General features: G+C 43.6%; 1 protein-coding gene across 10 annotated transcripts in view; it reads left to right on the top strand.

Annotated features, from left to right (window-relative positions):
• The first annotated feature begins 16596 nt into the window (after positions 1 to 16596).
• Gpc5 (glypican 5) overlaps positions 16597 to 23582 on the top strand; it is a 1283302-nt gene continuing 1276316 nt past the window's right edge. For 6 of the 10 annotated variants that reach the window (XM_040747101.1, XM_040747188.1, XM_040747142.1 and 3 more), the window contains exon 1: positions 16597 to 17139. In XM_040747101.1, coding sequence (XP_040603035.1) covers positions 16674 to 17139 — 466 coding nt within the window. In that variant the 5' untranslated portion in view covers positions 16597 to 16673. The remainder of the gene's footprint in view (positions 17140 to 23582) is intronic. The other 4 variants (XM_005079439.4, XM_040747023.1, XM_040746922.1 and 1 more) reach the window with 1 other exon arrangement.

Here is a 23582-nt window from a genome sequence, read left to right as displayed (position 1 = left end):
ACTTCCACGTTCAACAATGTGTAGACAATTGAGGTCTTTTAACTCACTTCCTTATCAGATATTCTGACATCTCGTGTTTGAAACACCCGTGTGTTGAAGGGGACGTCTTCACCGGCAGCTCATGGGGCCCTCTGCACACCGAGTGGACTACAGGTAACGGAAAATTGGATTCAGCCAGATACAGGAAGACTCACGAAGCGTGGCTTCTCTTCACCACAGTCCACATGTGAACACAGCCCTCTGACTCTACAGCAGTGGATCTGACCCCTGCTAGTGTCGTCATGAGACAGGCAGGCAGATAAGGCATGCCTTAAGCACGTTGAATGAAAGCGTGGTCCGCTGTCTGTCTGGCGTGATGGGAGCTTTCACCATGCCAACAGGCAGGCGTGCGGTTTGGCTTGGAGAATTGTGGACTTCTCTACTGTCATGCACTTGAGGTGTTTGGACATAGTTCGTCTCAGGGCACTGAAGCCGAAGAAAGTGAAACTGCCAAGAAGGGACACCTTGGAGTGATGGGAGACACACCCACATTGGGAAGGGAGGATACAGTGGAATGGGGGACACACCCACATTGGGAAGGGAGGATACAGTGGAATGGGGGACACACCTACATTGGGAAGGGAGGATACAGTGGAATGGGAGACACACCCACATTGGGAAGGGAGGATACAGTGGGATGGGAGACACACCCACATTGGGAAGGGAGGATACAGTGGAATGGGGGACACACCCACATTGGGAAGGGAGGATACAGTGGGATGGGAGACACACCCACATTGGGGAAGGAGGATACAGTGGGATGAGACACACCCACATTGGGGAGGGAGGATACAGTGGGATGGGAGACACACCCACATTGGGGAGGGAGGATACAGTGGGATGGGAGACACACCCACATTGGGGAGGGAGGATACAGTGGGATGAGACACACCCACATCGGGGAGGGAGGATACAGTGGGATGGGAGACACACCCACATTGGGGAGGGAGGATACAGTGGGATGAGACACACCCACATCGGGGAGGGAGGATACAGTGGGATGGGGGACACACCCACATCGGGGAGGGAGGATACAGTGGGATGAGACACACCCACATTGGGGAGGGAGGATACAGTGGGATGGGAGACACACCCACATCGGGGAGGGAGGATACAGTGGGATGAGACACACCCACATTGGGGAGGGAGGATACAGTGGGATGGGAGACACACCCACATCGGGGAGGGAGGATACAGTGGGATGGGAGACACACCCACATTGGGAAGGGAGGATACAGTGGGATGGGAGACACACCCATACTGAGATGCAGACATTACTGTGCCATATTAGATGACAAGGTGGCTGCTGGTCAGTCCAAGTTTTGCGGAGAGGAGAGGCATTCAAACACAATTTCTCTCTCTCTCTCCTTTTTTTTTTTTTAACCTGCTGGTGAGTTGTAGCCATTTGAGAAGTAGAAAGCTGTTTGAGTGTTTGAGTAGAGGTGTTTGGAGAGGTTTCCAGGCAGGCAGGCAGGCAGGCAGTTTGAGATTCAGTTGACATGTTCTGAGTGGGAAACAAAGGTCAGGCACCACCAATGGCAATTTAAAGTGGCTTCTGTTTGCTCTGTGTGTTGAGCCCCCTGGCCTATGGGGGCAATGGATCCTGTGAGCACATTCAAAGTTCATTTGACACCCTCAACCCAGTTGCTGTTTCCATTGAAATCTGATGGTGGGAGAAAAATCTGAACTCTGCGCGTTGTTCATGTTTAGATAGATACCTTTTTTGTGCCACAACTACCATATTTATATTGAGTTTTAAGGATTAACCAGAAAATAAATGATGGTAGAAATATTACAGTAACTTCTTTTTGATGAAATTTAAAAATTATTACATGCAGTTTTTCCCCCACAGCATTAAACATTGTGAGAACCAGAAATACAAACTAGAGAAGTCAGTGGCCCAAGCTGACTATATATTTCATATTTTAGCAACAGCAAACCAAACCAAAAACAATCTTGTCAGCTTTTTCTCTACATGGTTTCCTGAGGCATGTGTAGGTGTACATGTGTGTTATTTGTATGTTTCCACTCTTGAGAACTTACCACAGTTTATACGTTATATGCCTTCAGACACTTGTTTGAAAACCTTTTTTTTTTTTTCTAAGAAAAGATTTCCTGTAGTTTAGGCTGTCCTTGACCTCTCTGGTGCTGAGGGTGCCATTGAAGCCCTGATGTCCCTGTCTTCACCTCCCAGGCTGTAAGACCACAAACATTTGCCATCATGCCTGGTTTATGCGGTACAGGGACTGAACACAGAATCTCAAATACTGAGCTCACTCCTCAGTCCTGAATCTTCCTGCTGTCAGAGAGCCAATGATGCTCTGAGTGAGCCACGGTTCTTCCTGCGCAGTGCTTTGAAGGTACACGACGCACTTCCGGTTGGCTCTTCCTGTGTATGAGGAGTTCACTTTATGAGAGGCGATAAATCAAGACGTGAATGCTAATCCTCGGTAACGATGGGGTAGATGCCACACAAGAAGAGCAAATGCATTTTATGAAGCTGAGGAAGGGACCTCGGCATCCATAAAGACAGACTGGATCGCAGCATCCACAAATACAGACTGGACCTCGGCATCCACAAATACAGACTGGACCTCGGCATCCATAAAGACAGACTGGACCTCGGCATCCATAAAGGCAGACTGGATCTCAGCATCCATAAAGACAGACTGGACCTCGGCATCCATAAAGGCAGACTGGACCTCGGCATCCATAAAGACAGACTCTGGACCTCGGCATCCATAAAGACAGATTGGTATAATCTGAGACAGAGTTAGAGACGGAGAATAAGGGTCTGGGATGAACATCTTTGGAAATGACACAAAGATGGGAAAGTGAAAATACTTGGTTTCCATGAAGTGCCTATAAAAGAGACCAGGGGAAACGGTCTGGGGAAATGACTCAGTTAATGATGAACTGGCCATTCAATCATAAGGACTTTAATTCACATGGAAATATGCCTGGCATCTACTTGAATAAGCAAACATACAAAACTCATGCTGGAAGCTGACCTTTGCACTGTAGACTCGTAATCCCAGCACTGGTAAGGAAGAGACATGCAGATCTCTGGGGCTAGCTAGCAAGTCCAGCTGCTCAGGAATTTCCAGGTCACCAAGAGGCCCTGTCTTGAAATACAATGTAGATGACTCCTGAAGAAGGCATATGCATCCCTGCATGACATGCACACACACAAACGCGCATGCACGTGTACACACACACAAACGCGCATGCACGTGTACACACACACACACACACACACACACACACACACTAGAACAGCAGAAACAGTTCTGATGAGGTAGGTTGGAGGCTCAGCTCAGAAAGCTCCCTGAATGGAAGGCTGGGTAATGTGTGTCACCGGGCAGAATGAACGTAGTTAAGAATGCAAGCAAAGCAGGCAGACTTTTGTCCCCAATCTGTTCTGTCCCTAACTAGCTCTGTGACCTTTGGTAAGGTACTTAACCTCTCTGAGCCTTGATTTGTTTCATGTGTGCAGCAGGGGTTGTAATCATATTCCCCACAGACAATAAAGTGGATATGATGAAGAAATTAGCACTAGACACTGCTGCAACTTGGGCTTTCTGAAAAGGCTGCCGCTAGCTTCCCTCCTGTTAGCATGAGGTAACAGAAGATGACCTCATTCCTGTCTTGTGTGCAACAGTATCTGTTCCTCACTCCCAGATCTTCAGACTAAGCTGCTCACCGTCATTCCATGGCAGTCTAGACTGACTTCCTTGTTACTGAAGCTGTCTGTCTCCTACTATATACATATGTGTGACAGGAGACTAAAAATTAATTATGCGTATGATTATTCAAGTAAATCTTAATTAGAGAGAATAAATAACTTCATTTTGAGCAACTAAGATTTTATGCTTGTTGTTCTTCCAAAGAATTTAAAAGTATCTCTATCTATCTATCCTCATATTGCAGTTTTTCAGAGCAACCAGAGCTAATATCATTTACTCAGCTCTCCATACCGTCTAGAAGATCTGAGTGTGGTATGGCTGACTCAAGGGTACAGAAGCTAAAAATGTATGGACAGAGCTGTTATTTCTCCCGCCACATGATCTTACTTTTTTCTAAGATAATAAAATTAAAAGTGAATTACTTTTTCTCAGATGCCTCACACACACACACACACACACCCCACAACCCACTGAGGAACTTCAAGAGGATTCTGCTGCATAATAATAAAGTGACAAGGAAAATATTTTACATACCGAATTATGTAAATTAGTATACAAACAGCTAAAGAAAATGTTCAGGACATTTGCCCTGTGGCCCTTTGGTGCTTTAAATGGTTATCAGGATTTATTGTTCATGGTCCCACATTAGCTGTTCGACTGGCTTTGTGTTGCTGCTGCCTGCCTGCCTGCTGCCTCCCCCACGCTGTCAGCCAAGTGGCTGGAGGGCAGAGGAATGCTGGGGCCATGCAGGTAGGATCAGGACCTTTGGGAGCAGAAGAGACCAGAGATGGGAAGGGCAGAAGGGTACATCACAGCTTTAAATTCTGACCAACGTCCCATGCCTCTCTCTGCGTAAGTCTGCCCTACTGACCTGTTCCTGGGATTTTGTTAAGGCACATTAATTGATTTGGATATGAAGATTCATGCTTAATAAAAATTTATTGAGCTACAAATGCTCATCCTGAAGCTACAATGATGCATGAGAAAATCTCCAGGGTTACAAGGCGAGGGAGTGCTAGCCTGTGTCTCCGCGCTCTTCTCTTCTCCCGTCTCTCGGATGTGTTTCCTTTTCTTTCTCTGATGTTAGGGGAATGGAGAGTTTCCTTGGGGGGACAGTATGGGATTTGCTCTATGTTATTTACTTTCAGATCACACGGAAGATAGTTAAAGCTGCAACAAAGAAAGTAATCAAACGTAAGTGACTAGTTGGCATATTGTCATCTCCCCTCTGGCTATGGAAGGCTCAGTGGGCTGCTTCTGTGTGTGCGCACATCCTTCCTCAGGGTCTTCCCTTCCAACATTCCTCGAGAGGTTTTGAACTTGCAAAGCCTAATTTTATTGACTGCATTCCTTTCCATCATATTGAGGATGTGGTATGCAGGTTGTTTTTGTAAGGGCTACGAGTGCATAACAGGGCATCCCAAACACTGCAACTCCCGACATTCCCTCTGTCTAAATGACTTACTGTGAGATGCCTACGACTGATGTTTAATTTCGGTTGATAAGACTGCATTTTGAAATGTTAAGCACTAACTTAAGGAGGGCAGCCCGCTTCTTCTGCTTCCTGCCCGGAAGTCACTGCTGCTTTCTTTGTGTGCCCCAAACAGGGCAGGCACATCACCTTATGGCGCTTCCTTGTTTACATGCCGGTCTCGCCTTCTGAACCGTACATTCTGAAGGCAGCCACCGTATTTGATTCACCTCTTTATCCCTAGTTCTAAACTAGGAATCAAGCGTGGCACGCAGGTGCTTTGACGTTGGAGTGAGTCCCAGAAGTGACTCAGGACATACCGGGAGTCGGTAAGGGAGCCGGTGCCCTGAGAGCTCACATGTTCACATGTGTGCCCAGACAGTACAGGGCTCCCACTTTCCCTTCTCCACTTTGTGTCAGGAAACATCCGAGCAGGGAGAGCAAGACATATGGAATGAGGGCATCTGCTTGTAATCCTGAGGCTTGCAGTGTAAAACTTTCTCTCTTTCAAGAGAAGGACTAGCTAGTCAGGGAAAGCTAAGGCGCGGTTTAAAAGAATGTTGTAGAACTGTTTCTGTGCTTACACTTGGGTTAGAAAGATAAAGCAGACAGGCAGAATACATGTGTATATAATTCTCTAAAGAGCTATACAGATCATTCTGTATTTAATTTCCATGGATAATATATGCTAAGGACCCAGTAACCAATAGTTTGATTTGCATAGTACATATATTACCCAATAGATATTTGTCTGTGTGAATGTACTGATTTATAATTAAGACTGGGTAAGGTATATTGGTATGACTTTCATTTTAGTTTGTACCTTGATGAATGTAATAATTATTTGCTGAGATTGTTAGTAAAATTTTGCAATATTATTAAAAGGTTACTAGACTAGTAGAGAGCATGACTTAAAATTGGGAAGTTATGCATTTACGTCACATGGGAAGGAATGTGTGGACTCATCCTCGCTCATTTACTTTCCTTTTTAAAATAAAAAAGTGTTTACAATTTTGTTTATTATTATCATTGCGTGTGTTTTTGTGTACATGATATGTGGGGGTGAATGGAGGTCAGAGTGCACCCTTGTGTGGGGTTGGTTCTCTCCTACCTTTACATGAATTCCCATGCTCGTGTGGCATTGCTACTTTTCTGGCTGAGTTATCCTGACAGCTCACCTGTTCACTTTCTAGGAGGAGGTGTGTATGTACCCTAGCTTCCTAGGATCATTGCTAGTTCCTCAAAGGTCCTATCCCAAATCTTCCAAGCATTCCTTCAACACATATATTAGAGTTATTATGGCATACATCCTGGGGGAAGCTTAAGATTTTCTTAAGGAAATAAAACATAATGTGATAGATTAAAGAACAGTATATTATTAATCAGCTAATAATAACTGGCAAAATAATTTGCTTAAGATGGAAGAAAAGTGTGCGAGATCCATGACGATGTCTTCATGGTGAATTGGAACTGAGAGGCATAAAGAGGAAGAAGGGATTTTAGGCTTGACTGTTGATGAAAAGTATAACTGGCCAAGGCGTATTTTAGGGAAGATAGATTGGGAAAAAGTGAGTTTACACCAAAATAATAAAAGTTCACTAAATTTAAATGCTTAGCTTATGTAAATCTTTTAAGGGAATTAGCCTGTATCCCAAACAAAGACTACAGTTTGCATAAGACCTGGGAATTGAGCTTGTAACACCCTTGCAAGTGTTGCTGACATTCTTTGAGCTGTGTTGAAGAAACACAAGGATACAGGCTAGGGACTGGCCAGGTCCCATTGCTATAACTTACACCAGAGAGGGAAAGGAGCTAACTGGGGATTGATGAGAAAAACTGGGGAAGCTGGAATGAAAATAATGAATGTAAAAGGCAGACAGACAAACTGTCAAGGCATAGCTTATACTATATAGTCATAAAAGGAGGGAGAGTTAAAAAAATGCTAGGCTAGTAAGGATGCTTTTATTAATGATCGAGTTTGTTAAATTAGCAAGTTAATCAGTGGTTGAGAGGGTATGAGCTGGAGTGTATATCTTGTAAAGTCTCCTTTGTATAACCAGAATTCATAGCCATATGTGGAGATTTATACCAGTAATTCTAGCACTCCAGAGGCCGAGTGACAGGGTTCTTTTTTCTTTTTAGGTTTGAGATGACCGCAGGATTCTGACATTGAAAAGCAGAAAGGGTGGATGAGGAGGCAGCTGTGGAGAGGAGTGTGTGTGGGTGTTTAGTGCAGCGACCACAGATAAAGGCAAAAGGAGCAAGAACGCCAGCAGCCATTTCCCTGGCTTGGCCAGAACCCTGGTGGCATGCACAGAAATGCATTCTCTGTTGGCACAAGGTGTCAAGCACTCTGGCTTCCCCTTTGGAGTCCAGGACCAATCCATCCCATCTTTCCCTCGGCGTCAGGCGACTGTCAGCAACCCTGGCAATCCTGGGTTGCAGCTGAGTCACCCCATCTCTGCCTCTATCCACATACTACACCCCCCCCCCCCCGGCTGCCTTGTCAGTTACCATGGCTCACTCTAAGTCCAAGGGACGCCATCCTGATGTCTTTAACTAGCTGAGTCCGCAAAGACTCGGTTGCCAAAAACATCACGTTTTCATGTTCAAAATTCAAGAGAGGACATGATTTGGGGGAGGGCAGTATTCAACTCAGGAATACTCCAAAGAATAGTTTGTAGCTGACAATTGGAAAGCATGAGCATAAAGGAAAACAGGTTAACGAGGAGAGAAATTCTCATCTGAGGTCTTGAAGAACCAAGGCTAGAAAGAAAGCTGAAGAAGGGGATCCGGGAAACAGGGAGTTGGAGGTGTCAGAATTAGCACACCCAAGCCACCGTTGGCCAACAAGTTTTAGACTATACTAATTATGGATGGGTATTAGCAAAATAGTTGTGATAGCTTGGAAAGAGTGACAGGAAAAGAGTCATGAGATGCTAAGATGCCCCGTGGAGCTCAGGTAAAGGAAGGAGGCAGGGGAGTACCATTGTCCGTCGGGACTCAAGGGTTGGCAGTGATCTACAGTCTCTGGCACATTCCAGAGAGAGGGCTGTTCGCTCTTCTCACAAAGTTTGGATCAAGACAAGAATTCCAAAGTGGCCAGAGCAAGAGAGTTCTCTTTTTCTCTTGGGAGCATGAACTGCTTGTACCTTTTCATATGCAAATATAAAGAACCAGGCTGAATACTAATGTGCAAAGCCACTTGTAAAGTAATATCACTTATTCAGATGGTTAATAAGGCTGCTACACGGGCCTTATTTACACATGGTATAGATTACACGTATGATTAAAAAGAATCTTTACATAGGGGCAATTAACAATCAATTATGACAATGGCGAATAGCGGTGAAGCCTCTGGAAGAACTTCCTTCTCTTTAATCAGAGATAATTATCAATTATGGAGCTTAATCACTGGTAGACCATCTACATTTTGCATCCTAAGAAGCTGTTGATAATTAGCCTCTAGACATCGCTCCAAGTGTTCATCGTGTTTGGAGAGGAGTGACTCTTCTTTTCAAAAGTGACTTTGAGCTTATAACCTTGAGCAATTTCTGATTGCCTTGTACCAACACTGAACTGAGATGTTATGCTCAATTTTCCCTGTCATTCAAAACAATTTGACAGCTGCATATATGCTAGCTAAAGTAAAAGAAATCTATTACTTTCAAAGGATAGTTAAACTTTTTTTTAACAGATATCTGCCTGTCTCCATTATTAAGAGGAAAAAGTGATTAAATAGTATAAACAGCTAAATATCTTTTCTTAGACTAAGTCCTGGAAAACATTCAATTTAAGGAAAACATTTTGTCTGATGTGGCTAACAAATCTATTAGTTAATTCATTATTTCTTGAAAGTCTTGGTGAGGGTATTGGCTCTGAGGCATGAATTGCACTGTGTAAAAACTAAAACATAGGCTGTATAACAGCTGGATGAGAGATGTACCACTGAAAGGGGAAGAAATGTGTACAGTATTCACGTCTGTTATAACATGCTTTTGCTCCAGTAATTACCTGGTAGGGAGGGCTGAAGGCAGTGTGGGACAGAATTGGTCCTATTGATAAGGGATTAGTCAGCAGGGGTCCTTTCTTACTGGGTGAGCATTAGAACTCCTGCTAGGCTTTGGGGACTTTGGATGGTGTAAATATGACAAGAATGTGGTCATAGTTCTCATCATGAGAAGTTGGGTGGGGGTAAGAGATAGGGGCACATACAGCCTTGGCCATCTGCAAGGGAGTGAGGTACTGTTGGGCCTTGACTAGGGACTCTGCAGGATTCATGGATGTTGTAGAAAGAGGCGTTGACTGGATTTTCACAGGTACCAACAAGGACTGGGGCTTCTGCTCATTTGTGAGGTGAGCATAAGGAACCATAGGCTAACTGTCGGGAGCTCAGTAGCTGCAGGAGTGCTGTTGTTAAGGAATACAGAAGTTGCCCTGACAGGCTTGGCTTGTATTTGTACTTCAGTCATATTTGTGTCTTATAGGAAAGTTCTTAATCATTTTGCACCTTTCCTTCTTTCTTCCCTTCCTTCCTTTCTTTCCTTTCTTCCTTCCTTCCCTCCTTCCTTCCTTCCTTTCTTCTTTTCTTCCTCCCCATTCCCTCCCTCCCTCCCTGCCATCCTCCTTCCTCCTTTTCTTTTTGGTTAGTAGAGTAATAACAGCTGTCACGAGATAGTGAAATGTTTGTTACAGGAGCTATAACTGTAAGCACTTAATCAGTGTTGCCTATTATTATTTACTGGGTCTAGAAATTATTTAAGCCAGCTGCCAAGCATTTTTAATTTTATTTAGGCTGCTATGATAAAATATCTGACAAAAAGCAACCTAGGGAAGAAAGGGTTTATTCGACTTACAATTCGACTTATAATCCATTATAGTAGAGAAGTCAAGGCAGGAACTTAATGCACCACATCCACAGAGAGAGAATAAACACATGGAGCCTTGCTTGCTTCTCGGTACTCAGCTAGCTTCCTCTTTTTTTTTTTTTTTTTTTTTTTTTTTGACAGGGTTTGTCGGTGACTTTGGAGTCTGTCCTGGAACTAGCTCTTGCAGACCAGGCTTGGTCTCTAACTCACAGAGATCTGCCTACCTCTCCCTCCCGAGTACTGGGATTAAAAGCATGTGCCACCACTGTCCTGCTTGCTTCCTCTACTCTTATACAATACAGGATTCTCTGCCTAAGGAGTGGTGCTGTCCATCATTGGTTGGGTCAATTAACAACCAAGACAAGCTCTCACAAACACACCCAAAGGCCAATCAGATCTGGGAAGTTCCTCAATTATGACTCCTTTTTTCTGGATATTCTAAGCTGTCTCATGTTAACATTTAAAATGAACCACCACAAAGTGTGAGATATTCAGTAGACCATTTTGGCCTAAAGATGTATTCAGGGTGAAGACTGACTCTGAAGTCATCACACAGTTACCGTATTGTCTCACGTGGCACGCGTCAATTCTTTATCTTTCTTCACCATTAGAATGTTGTGATGACAAACTGTTGTGTTGCTTTCTGGTCAGAAGATAGGAACTTGTCTTGAATGTTCTCAGAAGGGCAATTGAGCTATTTGTTTGGGTGGCATAGAATATTGAGAAGAAGAACAAACAGCCTTCCCAGGCACCTGTTATCTCATCCACTGTGAAACGGGGAGGGGGGGCACAAGGATATTAGAAAAATGTGTCCTTTATTTATGAATGTGGACTATTTACATTTTCCCATTAGAACTTATTCAGTCACTGTGTGTGCTTCCCCCACCTATTATGTTGAACGTATAAAAACCACCAAGTGTAAAGAGAGGATTTTCCTTGAGAGAGGCCTTCCCGCCAGCCTGGTTCTAGAGCCGCATCAGTCCCAAATAAACACACAGGAGGCTATATTAATTATGAAGCTGTTGGCCTTGCTTGTTTCTTACTGGCTAGCTCTGACTTAAGTATTTACCCCATAATTGTTAATCTAAGTATTTCTCTTACCGGAGAATAGTGCTGGGCTTCCTACCCCATGGTGGTTACATGTCGAACTCTTGTGTTTCTCCTACCCAGAGCCCTTCTGGACTCCTAGTCCCTCCTATCTAGATTCCCTATTGGCCAGACAGTGCTTTATTGACAAATGCACAGGACTTCCCCAACAACCAAGAAGTTGCAAGTAGGTCTCTCAAAGCCTAGTTAAACTTAGGGAAGCTTTTTACATCATATTGTCCAATCAATACTTGCTACTCAAACCATCAATGTCTCAGTTGTGTCTGTGATTTTCTTCTGCAGAGAAAGTGTTTTACAGACTACAGTTGAAGGGATCAGACTGGACAGCATGGCTCCTTTTCATTCTAATGGTCTACAATGCTCTAACAAAGAGAGTCTGGTGGGAATAAGGAAGTTTAGGGGAAACTTAAGGGTTAGTGTGTTTTATATCAACACATGAGGATGTTCAGAAAAAATATATATCTAGTTTTTAAAAAGTCTGATGGATTAATGAAGCATCTTGAGTCTTACTTGATGCAACTGAGTAGGCATTTAGGTGAAGTGTGGAATGGCTGAGGAACTCAGCCATCCTGACTTGACTCCTGTTTCCCCATCTGTCTTTGGCTTTGGGCAGACTGCCTCACATGTTTATTCCCATCTACTTATTTGTAAAACAGTACTGGTAGTAACAACTTTAGAGTGTTGTTATAAAGAGTTAGCAAAGGAAAATCCATATAGCGCTTAGAACACAGTTTAGCACATGAGAATTGTATAGAGGACCGTGCTCTTGCTTCTTCACATAGACATAGCTGACTCCCAAGAAGTCTTTACATGATGGGTCATCAAAGCATAAGAGATTCATGAATAGTTTTTTTTCTTGAATATGTATGTATTTTAGAATTTAAAAGAGCTTGGAGGCCTAGAATTTAAAAGAGATAATGTTTTCTGTTCTCATTTATTAAGGTTGTAAGAAAAAACTTATAGTATTGGAAGAATGGATTTCTAATGCAGATTCTTTTATTGCTTTATTAATAAAAATTGGTCAGATATTAAGGTAAAATCTGATATTGGGAATCAGATATTAGGCTAAAATCTGATAGATCCACAGAGCAACAGAAAATGACCACCAACCTCTACTCTTCACTCTTCCCCACTCGAAAGTGCTCTGTATCTCTTTATTCCCCTTGTGTGTCTGTCTATCTCCTCTGAGTCTGTCGGAAAGCTCTATGATCCACTCTGGACAGCTGAATGTGGACACTGCCCTTAGAACCAAGGCCTGACTCCACTGTGGTCTTAGAGCAACTACATAAACAAATGTCCCATAACGTTTCCCCCCTTTGTCTAAATAAAGAGGAATGGTTTTAACTCTAACATAGTAAAACTTACACAATAAGAACAGTTATCAAGTAAGAATTACATTCACAATGTCCAGTCCATTTGTATTTGGCATATTCAGAGAAAATACTCCATCTATCCATTCTTGGTAAATCCAAAGTCTTGTACATAATTTACTTTCTATCTTAATTAAGGAAAACTGTAACTATAGCTATCTAGTCTTTAATCCCATCACAGATCTGAGAAAGATATAATAGTACCTGAGTAAACAGGAAGTGCAGAACAAATCACTCCCCAGATTATAGGATTGACAGAGGCATCTGGCTGCCTAGACAGTCATGTTAGGGGAAGTCCTTCTGTGTATATGTTTGTCTTATTGGTTGATGGATAAAGCACTGTTGGCCAATAGGGAAGCAAGATAGGTGGGACTAGGAGTCGAGGAGGATTCTGGGAAACAGAGGCACAGTCAGTAACCATGTAGGAATCGAGAGGAATAAGAGATCTCCTGTAAGAGGAGACTGTGTGGAAATACTCAGATTAGCAGTTATGGGTTAATAATTAAGTCAGAGCTAGCCAACAAGAAACCATAGAAAATGGCCAACAGCTTCATAATTAATATAGCGTCCTGCGTGTTCATTTGGGACTGACACGGCACTGGGACCAGGCTGGTGGGAAGAATGCTTGGTACACAGTCACCCCAAGGTTCCTCTGCAATGCTGGGGCATCCCATCTTTTGCCTATGGGCCTAGGATATCTGATAGGCTTTCTTTTGAAACAGAAATATTTGAAGGAATGTTCTACCTTGTCTTGATAAATTTCAGTAGCTACCTTCTTTTGTGTCCTGCTTGTCTGATTTGACTGCGTACTGTCAGTGTCAAGAAAAGGGCAGCTTCTTGCTGCAAAGAAAGAAAACTCTATATGGAGGCTCTTAGATGCCCATCATCTCATTTGAAGTAAATTGGTGGTTCCAGGAGCAGACATGAAAAACCCTATGCTATTAAGACATTTTAAGTGCCATATTCCACAGGTCTCTGAAGTGTTTAAAGACCATCTATTTATTTAAAGTATATCTCTGTTGGAACTTGAAAATATACCTAACATGACTATGAATTTGATTGCTACAGATGACTAACTACTAATCTGTTTTTCTTTATTATCTTAACAGCTTTCAAGGACTAGAACTTTACATTACATTTTTAGATGAGTTTCATAGGAACAATACCTTAAACAAGAGTATAACCATATACACAGAAGGACAAAGTAACTTTAAATTTATATCAATATACAAAAATATCTTAAATAGGAGTAGAAACATATATACAATATTACAAAAGTAACCTTTGTGCCAATCTATAGAAGGTAACATATATATCTGCACGAACACAAGTATGGACTGTGCAGTGAGCACAAGCTGGTTAAAGATTACTTCCTTTTGTTTTATGTTTGAGCAAGTAGAAAGCATCTGTGAATTTTATAAGGTCTGTTTTGACTGTGTAATCAAAGTTCTATCCATGTCGTATAAAAGGATGACATGTAATAATAAATCATTAGGACTCTGTAGCCAACAAGTGCTGAGGAATAACCCTTCTGTACACTGTAAAGATTCACTTGAATTGGCTTAATAAAAAGCTGACAGATTGGTAGTCAGGCGGGAAATATAGGTGGGACAACCAAACAAAGGATGTTGGGATGAAGAAAGGCAGAGTCAGAGGAGTCATAAGCGTCAGAGAGAAGCAAGGTGAATATGCTGTACTGAAAAAAAAATACCATCATGTGGCAAGGTACGAAATATGGATTAATTTAGATGTAACAGCTAGTAACAAGCCTGAGCTTTCAACCCAGCATTTATAATTGATAGTAAATCTCTCTGTGGTTACTTGGGAGTGGCTTGAGGACAGAAACTTCTGCCTACAAAAAAAGATTTATCATGTCTCATCCAGTGTCAGAGTTGGTCCCATAACAGAGGGATCAACACGTATGTCACCTGTAGTCTTTCTTGGTTTCTTTCTTCATGTCCATAGCTAAGATTTTCAAGACTTCTCCTCAATCAAATTTGATCTTCATTAATTTTGAAGAGAACCATAACTTTCTGTTTCCTATGGAAACAAAGGCATAATCTCCTCCCCCAATGCAACGTATTTCCGAACTTCCATTTTGAAGCCAAGACATCCCTAAAGTATATAGGTTGGTTTAATTCAGCAGTTCTTTTTATAATCCAATGTCTCTCAGCAGCTGCCTTTTGCTCATCAGCATTCATAAAAAATTCAAAGTCAACAAAACACTACAGGATCCAGATGCCATGTGTACTTCCCATCTTTATGTGGCTTTTTAAAATATCAGTTTAGTCTCTCTTTAAAGAGTTTATTATTTTTAAATTATTTTTTTCTATGATGGTTTATATTCAGTTTTCACTGTATCTATTTAAAGGTTTTCTCGGTCTGGACTACTTTACTGCGCACTTGCAGCCTTCTCTGACCATATGAACCAAACCTTCAACCCACCGTGTGGCTCTGCCCTGTACATGGTCCTGGCTGGCCCATGCATGCAGAGGACGGTTGGGAGCCCCATCTCTGTACACTGTGGCCAGTCTGGGAGATTGCTGGACTAGGAAGCCTTGTCTGACTCTGTGTTTGAAACTTTTTTTTTTTAAAGCTGTCTTGGGTGGAAATGTGTGACCCCATATTGGACCCTATATAAAGCACCTTCTTTTATTGTTTTATTAATAAAAAATGGTCAGGAGTGAGATCCACAGAGTTATGGTGAAAACAGCCAGCAACTCTACTCTCCACCCCTCCCTGCTCCAAAGTTCCTTTGGCCGCACCTGGCTCCTCTCATGTGTAGGTCCCCTTCTCTGAGTCGGTCAGAAAATCCGACGGTCCACTCTGGCTGCTGAATGTGTACGGCCCTCTGAACCAAGGCAGGCCCCAGTGCTGGTCTCGGAGCAACAACACAAATAAATCTCCGGGAACAGATGTCGGAAGGCAGTAGTATTTCACTCTGAAATAGAGTCCTAGCCATAGCAAGAAATCACCTTCGAAAAGTACTGCCTTTGATTATCAAATGGACATTAGGAAAACCCCATGACACTTAGCTAAGACTGAAAATTATTCATCATGAGTCTTGGCAAGGGTTCAGCTTAAGGTGAAATTCTCTTCAAGTGGTTAAGATATTTGGAGTCCCGAGTCGTGTGTCTCCCCACCCCTTCCCGGTCTCCCCCCCGCTCCCCCCCTCCCCCGTCTAATGATTTTAAACAGCTTTGTTGTGTGCAGGAGCGTTCTCTCCAGGTGACTGTGATGAGAGACTTGTCTGGCTGAGCTGTATTTCGCCTTTTGGTGTCTGGTTTCTTATGCATCCCTTTGGCAAACTCTACCTTGACAAACTTTCTTTGTTGGATGTTACTTGCCCAGTATGTTCGTTGTTTCTATATTCTTGGGGAGAAACTCTGTTGAGCACTTTTATTTTCGTTACTGTCTGAGAAATATTAAAAACAAATTCTCAAATGTGTCAAAGTTCAGAAAGGCCTGTAAAGGTATATAGCTCGCTGAAGCAAACTATGATGTTGAAGAGAATAAGCCGGACTTCACCGTGACATTAAGAATGTGGTAGCTTTCTGCGGAGAGGCTGACGTCTACATCCTGTCAGAAAATTCATAGCTAATGTTAAAGGAAAACACTCCGAAGCGCTAACATAAAGCCTTTAAAAATAACTTCTCCTCCAGGCTTCTTGAAACCCAAGTGTTATTAGGCTTCTCAAAACCCTTTCCGGTTGTGCCTAGGTCTCTTTCGTGAAATTTGAATACAAATTCCCCTGCATAGAGGACCTTGGTTTGTAGAGAAACGTTTCCAACCCATGGTTCTCATCTCCTTCCTCCGATCCTCTTTAGACATACTTTCGTTTCAGCAGGTCAACGATTTCCTAAATGAAGCGGGAGGAAGAAGACTGGGCTTCCTTCCACGAATTTGGTTCTTCTCTGAGATCGCGCAGCCGGACTGTTGCTGGGCTCGGCAGGATCCGGGCTGGGGCGGAGCAGGCGGCTCGCCGGGGGTGTGGCTAGGGGCGTGGCCTGCTCTCGGGGGCAGGCCAGCCCGGCTTTCGGCGGAGCTCGGCGGGCGGGCACAGCCGAGGTTTGCGGCTGCGAGCGTGCGAGCGAACGAGCGGAGCGGCTGCAGCGCTGGTGGCCGGTGCCGGATGCTCGCAGATTCCCCGCTTCTCTGGAGCTCGTGTTCGGCTCTCGCAGCGCCAACTCGCCCCGGTCCGGGAGGAACCCGGGCGATGCTGGGCCCGGCAGGTCCCGCGTCTCAGCCTCGGGGCTCCGAAGGAAAAAGCCGAGCTCTTGCAGGTGAGACCGCGGGCGATCCGCGGTCTTCCTGCGGCCGCCTGAGCATCGCATCCCCGCCAGCCTCCGCCACGCATCCTACCCCGGCGCCGGCGGCGCAGGGCGCGCGCGAGAGTGGGGACCAGGGCGGGGAAGGCGCGACCCGAACACCGAGGATGGACGCCCGCACCTGGCGTCTGAGCTGGCGCTGTCTCCTGCTCCTGGCTCTCCTTGGGTCTACCCGGAGCGAGGGTGTGGAGAGCTGCGAAGAAGTTCGGAAACTTTTCCAGTGGCGGCTTGGGGGAGCTGTCAAGGGGCTGCCGTACACACCGCGGGCAGGTAAGAGCCGCTGGTTGGCCGGGCAGTGTGCGGGTTCCGGCCGACCCGACCGGGGACCTCTGGGCTTGCGAGCACGCTCCACCAGGCATCCAGAGGTGGTGGTGGTGGTGGTGGGGGAGATGACCTTTCGGGTCTTCCAGCCCCACTAGGTGAATCGAGGTGAGGTCTCTGGGCACGCTTGCTGTGCTCCTGGGAGTAGAGCGGCTTCAAACGGGCTCCTTTAACCATGGCTGGGCTTCCTCGGAGCTATGGAGCGTCTCTTTCCGCCGGGTGCTCTCTGTCTCTAGTGACGTGGGCGAAGGACTAGGAAAGGCGCGGTTTGTTCACCGTGCTGGCAAGAGGGAAAGTCACCAGGGGTCCTGGCTTTGCTGTTTCCTCACAGGCTCAAAGGAATTGTGTTAGTTGCCACAAGTTTGATGGTAAAACCATAAACCCTCTCATATTCCTTTGCTGGACAGATGCAGCCGATGCTTTTTGCAATGAGCACTGGACCCAGTTTGCACTTAGACATGACCTTTAGTCGCCCCTCTGCATCCTGGCTCCAGGCTCTCCTACAGAAACCCGAGCTGCTCAGTGTGTCTCCCAGACCCACAAAATAAATATTTTCATGACTAAAAAGCGTTAGGGCAACAGTTCAAACCCTGCGTTTGGGGGGCTCTGAGCATAGACGATATATGCCGGACACAGCGAATGTGGCAGGTGGAGACCATGACTTCCTAGAAGCTCCCGTTCACCCGCGTCCATCCCGTGGGTAGCCTAGTACTCAGATTCTCAGCTGCTGGCGGCGGGAGAGCAAGTACACATTCTATCTGGAAGAGAAGGTGTCAGTGAGCCAACGCAGTAGCGAGTGTCTGGAGCTAAGTGAGTGGAGTAACGCTAGCTGTTGCTGAAGCCAACAGAAGGGATGGATTCGAGGAGGTGGTTTGGGTGAACAAAGAATTTGCAAAAGATGGGTGAGTACAAAATGCATCCTTTTTTTTTTTTCCCAGTGTGAAGGAGTCTTGCCTTTAGCACTCCCCAGTGGTAGCATATTTGCTTGATAGCTTTTCTGCCAGTAAACTCAATTCTTACCATCCTTCCCGGGCTTCTGGGAACACAGAGTCCATCAACCAGCGCTTACACGACCTCTCTTAAATGTACCAATATTTGTTTGAACACCTATTCAGTACCCACTCTTTCCAAACTACTTGACACATCTAGTAGATATTTGCAGCTTAGGGCAATTCTTGTCTCCTCAACAAACAAACGAAACAACAACAAGCCCTTCATATGCATTTACTTACTTATTTTAGTGTACTCCTTCATTAAGAAATGCATCTCAATTAGCTGCTTATAAAACTAACTGGGGTTTGTGTGCAGGGGTTGTTGAGCTGTGAAACAGTCACTTTATGAAATTTTTGTCCCCCGAATGCAGTAGCTTTGGCTGTATGTTGATGTCTGTTCGGTAAGGCTTTGATTCCAAAACCTTCTCACAGCTCAGTGTTTCTGGTGCCTGCCGCCGACCACACACTTTAGAAAGGTGCTGAGTCTCATTTCTAGAACTTGTATATACCACCCCTTTCTAAGAGCATTGATCACAGAGCTAGCCTTTTACCACGGTATAAGGGACTACTGAAGCTCTCTCTGCCCTACAGAAAAGCAAATGGTTGTCATTGTTTGCATCTGATACATAGGTGCTGGGGTGGGGGCCATGCACCTTCTTTTTAAAGCAACATCCTGGGTTGTCTTCCAGTTGCAAGCACCTTATCTGTGGCCTAAGGTAATGGAGAACAGAGCAGCTCCTACTAACACAACCGGGCCAGCTGTGCTCTTAGAGATCAGTGGTGCACCTGGAGACGTGCCAAGTTCCTTGATACTTTCATTAACAAAAAGTCATGTGCAAGCATTATCTTGATTTTGACTGACCCAGTCAAATCAGTCATATACAAACTTGGTACAATACTGAAATTTTCTTGTGTCATTCATTAATTTGAATAATTTAGTGAAACACTAAAGTGTTTTGGCATTGATTTATCTCTTTTTCCCTGCTAAAAATATTCCAATCCCAATTTGCATAAGTTGCATATAGCATATGCTTAATATTTTACTCTTATATTTATTATATTTATATGTATTATATTTATATTATATGTATTATATTTATATTATAGTCATATTTTTATTACTATGTAATAGCTAAGATGATAAAATCAGTAGATGGTTACATTGTTTTCTAGAATCACCCTGATCTCCAGACAGTGTATACTTAATATATAAGTAGTCATTTTCATATGGGATACAAATTGTGCCATTTTTTAAAAATTCATATACTTACTTAATACATAGCCTTTCATTGGCTAAGACTAATACATTTAATTTGGTATTTGTTTTTTAGTGCATTTATTTATTTATTTATTGCATTTCTTGTCCACAGTGGTATCTAACAAAATGCTATTTCTCTAATATAAAGGAGACAGAAAAACTTTTACAGTTCCTTCCTACACTTGTGACTTTCATAGCTCTTGAGAATCTTAGCTGGTCTGAGATTATTAAAATGGTGTGGACAGCAATTTAAGCTCTTTCTCGGATTTCCTCACCTTTGTTCTCTGCACTGCTCCAATTCCTCTAAGCCTATTGAGCTCCTGAGAATGTTTGAATGAGAAATGTAAAAGAGGAGAGAAGGCACAAATGTGATTAGAATTACAGATTTCCTGCGTTCCGATTTTACTTCTTAAGTGGGTAGCCAAGGTGCCCTTTGCCCCTGTTTGTTTTATTCAGGGAAGAATTGTTAGTGGGGGCAGCTTTAAAAGCTCTTTTATTTTGCTCGTTGGGGAGGGAAGATTATGATTTATTCACACACATATTCCTTCTTTTAGAGGATAGTTAATGGATTCGTTTAAAACCAGCCATCAGACAATTAGTACATAACTAATTTTCATGGGTGCTTATCTATCTCAAGTACACACTTTGTAGCAAAGTTTGTTGAAGAGAAGTCTTAGTCAACTTTTCATGAGTACAAAGGAATTACCGTACTGTACTGAAGTCACAAAAGGAAGAGACTTGTTTGGGTTTGTGGTATAGGGGGACTCCCGGGTGGGCTTCTGTAGTTCAGTTGACTTGGCAGCCTAGGTGATTGTGGGTAGGCACGAGAGACCATACACTTGAAGGTGAAGAGGCCAGAGTCCAGGAGCCCCCTTTCAAGCTGTAACCCCAGTGATCCAAACACTGCCCCCAGAATTTACCCCTGAAATCTTCCACTGCCCTCCCAAGACTGCCACTCCTGACACCCAGGTTTTCATATAAGACCTTTGTGGGGTGTTTAGCGCCCAAAGTACAGTAATCATTTTCACCTGGGTGGTTCTATCTATCTATCTATCTATCTATCTATCTATCTATCTATCTATCTATCTGCATATGTATATATATATATATGTAATCAATTTGAAGTGGCAAAAACAGAAATTCTAATGCTATTTGGTAATTTTAAGTAGAACTCTGTGCAGTGGTTTTGGCTTTGGCGTTGCTTTAAATGCTTTCATTCAACCCCACCATGAAAGGTCAGTCTGTCTCTTTGCAGCCCTCAGGAACAGCAGTCAACCTAGTAAACCTGGGCTCAGAGTTACACAAGGCTGGGCTGTGAAAGTTGAAGCTTCTACTTACGGCTCTCCATATGAAGTTAATAGGTCGTCGTCTTTTAAAACATGCATACATGTGTGCGTGTGCCTGTGTATGCTCGGCTGTGCTGGACATACGTGTGTGTGTGTGTGTGTGTGTGTGTGTGTGTGTGTGTGTGTGTGCTCGGCTGTGCTGGACATACATGCCAGGGTTGCACTTACAGAACTAAGAGTACAGCTTTCGGGAGTGGGCTCTTTCCTTCCATCTTGGGGTTCCAGGGCTCAAAGTCAGTGGTCAGGCTTGCAGGGCAAGCACTTTTACCCACGGAGTCACCTTGTCTCCCAGTTGTCATTTTTGAACCTCTCTTTCCCGGCTTATAAACTCTTGACTCCTACTTAATACCTTGATTTAATTTTGCTTGACTTTTAAGGGTGAAACATCAGTGTGTCTTATCTCTACATATCAAGAGACTTTAAAAAAATAATAATTGAACTTTTCACTCAAATAATTGGTTTTAAAATTAGAAAATGTATTTCTATCTGAAATGACATTCTTTATTAATGGTGGTTAATAATGTATTTTTTTTTTTGGTTTTACGAGACAGGGTTTCTCTGTATTGTTTTGGAGGCTGTCGGTCCAGCCCGGCCTCGAACTCACAGAGATCCGCCTGCCTCTGTCTCCCGAGTGTTGGGATTAAAGGCGTGTGCCACCACCTTCCAGCTAATAATGTATCTTGTGAACTACTATGCAACTAAGAAATAGCAGAGTTGGTCTCCTGCTAGCTACAGAGCCATGTGTGTATAGGTGAGGTAAACATGTAGGGCCAACTGTAAGCATGTGTGCTCCATCTTCCCTCCCTCTCATGAGTGCAGTGACTCTCTTCACCTGGTGTCATGGGCTTCTGTTTGCATAATGGCTCCAGGACGGTTCCAACTTGAAGCTTAAGAGGAACATTTTACACTCACAACTTGTGTTATATTCGCTTATTTGGAGCCAATTAAGATTGCCTGGAATGAGAGTTTTGTTGCCCCATGATGTATGTATGTATAATACAGATTATCTAGATTTTTAACTAGATTATCTGGGAATAGTGTTATGGATCTAGACAGCTAAATCACAATAGCAATTTGCTTGAGTGGGGAATAACACACACACACACACACTCACAGGTGAGGGGAGGCAAAAAAAAGAAAGGTTGACTGAATGGTTCACTTATTTGCACTCTTCAAGTTTCAGCTTAATTCAACATTCACTAAACTGGATTATACCAATTATTATCCTAGGATGCCTTTTCTTCTGTTACCCAACACTGACTACACACTTCCTCTCTTCTGTCACCTGGCATCCATTGCACACTCCCTTTCTCCCACCTCTAGGGCTTTTCACCATGGGACTGTATGTATGATAAAAACAGAGACCATATCTACTGGGGCCCGGGCCACAGGCGTGTGGCCAGACTCCATCATAACACAGGAGTCCACACTCAAAGATGTCATGCCTATTTGAATGTGCACTTGGCACCGTATTGAAACTTGCACACTGGCCTTGGGTTGGCTTCTCGCTCAGGGTTCTGAAAGTCACGGAGCTGATTGAGCCTGGTTTGGACCTTGTTTTCTGAAAATCTGGTGCATATAACAAGGATTTGGCACAAAATAAGAGTTCCGATGCTATTTTATTTGGTTCAGCTGAAGGAAGCACCTCGGTCCATCATTTGGACCTCTCTGATTTTTAAGCTATAGAACTATGTAGACCTTGCTGTCTGTATGCTGGGGCTTTTGAATGTTTGTAGTGTTACTGGCTCCAAGATGGGCTCTCATCTTGCTTTCTTCTTCACAGAAGAGTAGGAGCACCACAGCAAAGCCCGGCAGGGCCTAACAAGGTTTTACACCCGTAGCTGCTTTAAATATAGCTCAGAGAAACAGATTCTTAGGCATTTCCAACGTGATGCTTTGCATACCTCACAATCTTCCCTAGCTTCTGCATGCTGCAGACTTTCCCTAGGCTACAGGGACCCGAGAGAAGGCTCAATGGCTAAGAGCACTGGCTGCTCCTGCAAAGTTCCCAGGTTCAATTCTCAGCACCCACGTGGCAGCTCACAGCTGCCTGTAGCTGTAGTTACGTAGGATATGATGCCTTCTTCAGGTTTACAGATGTACATGTAGACAAAACATCTGTATGCATGAAACAAATACATCTTAGAAAAACATGAAAACAAAACAGAAAGAAATCCCTGGGCCTGTGTACATAGTACAGTCTTTTGAAAACTCAAAACTTCCTATCTGGCTGTTGTCGTCTAGACATAAGAGGGTTCCTGCTGCAATTGTTACTTTTAAAATATTTATTTATTTATTTATATGGGTGTTTGTGTTTGTACCGATGCCTGAAGAGACCATAAGAGGGCACAGAACTGAACCCATCTTCTCTAGAAGAGCAACAAATGCTACTACCGACAGCTGAGCATCCTTCTAGCTCCCCATCTGCAGCTCTGTGGTGGCCCTGCACACTGTCCCAAGAAGGACATCCTCAGTGAGGCAAGCTGTCCCACCTACACGCAGTTAAAATACATTTTGTGCTGCTTTCGGCTTAGGTTTGTATCTTCACAATATCACCCCCAACGTCCCAACTCAGCACTTAGGATCAGTACCTGGTTATTATGGTGTGGTGTGGTATGGTATAATGTAGTGTATAGTATAGTATAGCATAGTATAGTATATATAGCATTACTAATACACTCCTCCAGAGAAGAATCTGTAATTGATTTTCCCCCTCAGGTTTACATTCATTCATAGATTTTGATAAATAGAATTTTCTTTTTTAATAATAATTACCTAACAGGATGTTTATTTTAC

This window comes from Mesocricetus auratus, unplaced genomic scaffold (genome assembly GCF_017639785.1).
Source record: "Mesocricetus auratus isolate SY011 unplaced genomic scaffold, BCM_Maur_2.0 Super-Scaffold_2245, whole genome shotgun sequence".
Taxonomy (NCBI): Eukaryota; Metazoa; Chordata; class Mammalia; order Rodentia; family Cricetidae; genus Mesocricetus; species Mesocricetus auratus.
Note: the sequence above shows the minus strand (reverse complement) of the source record. Positions and strands in the feature narration are given on the sequence as shown.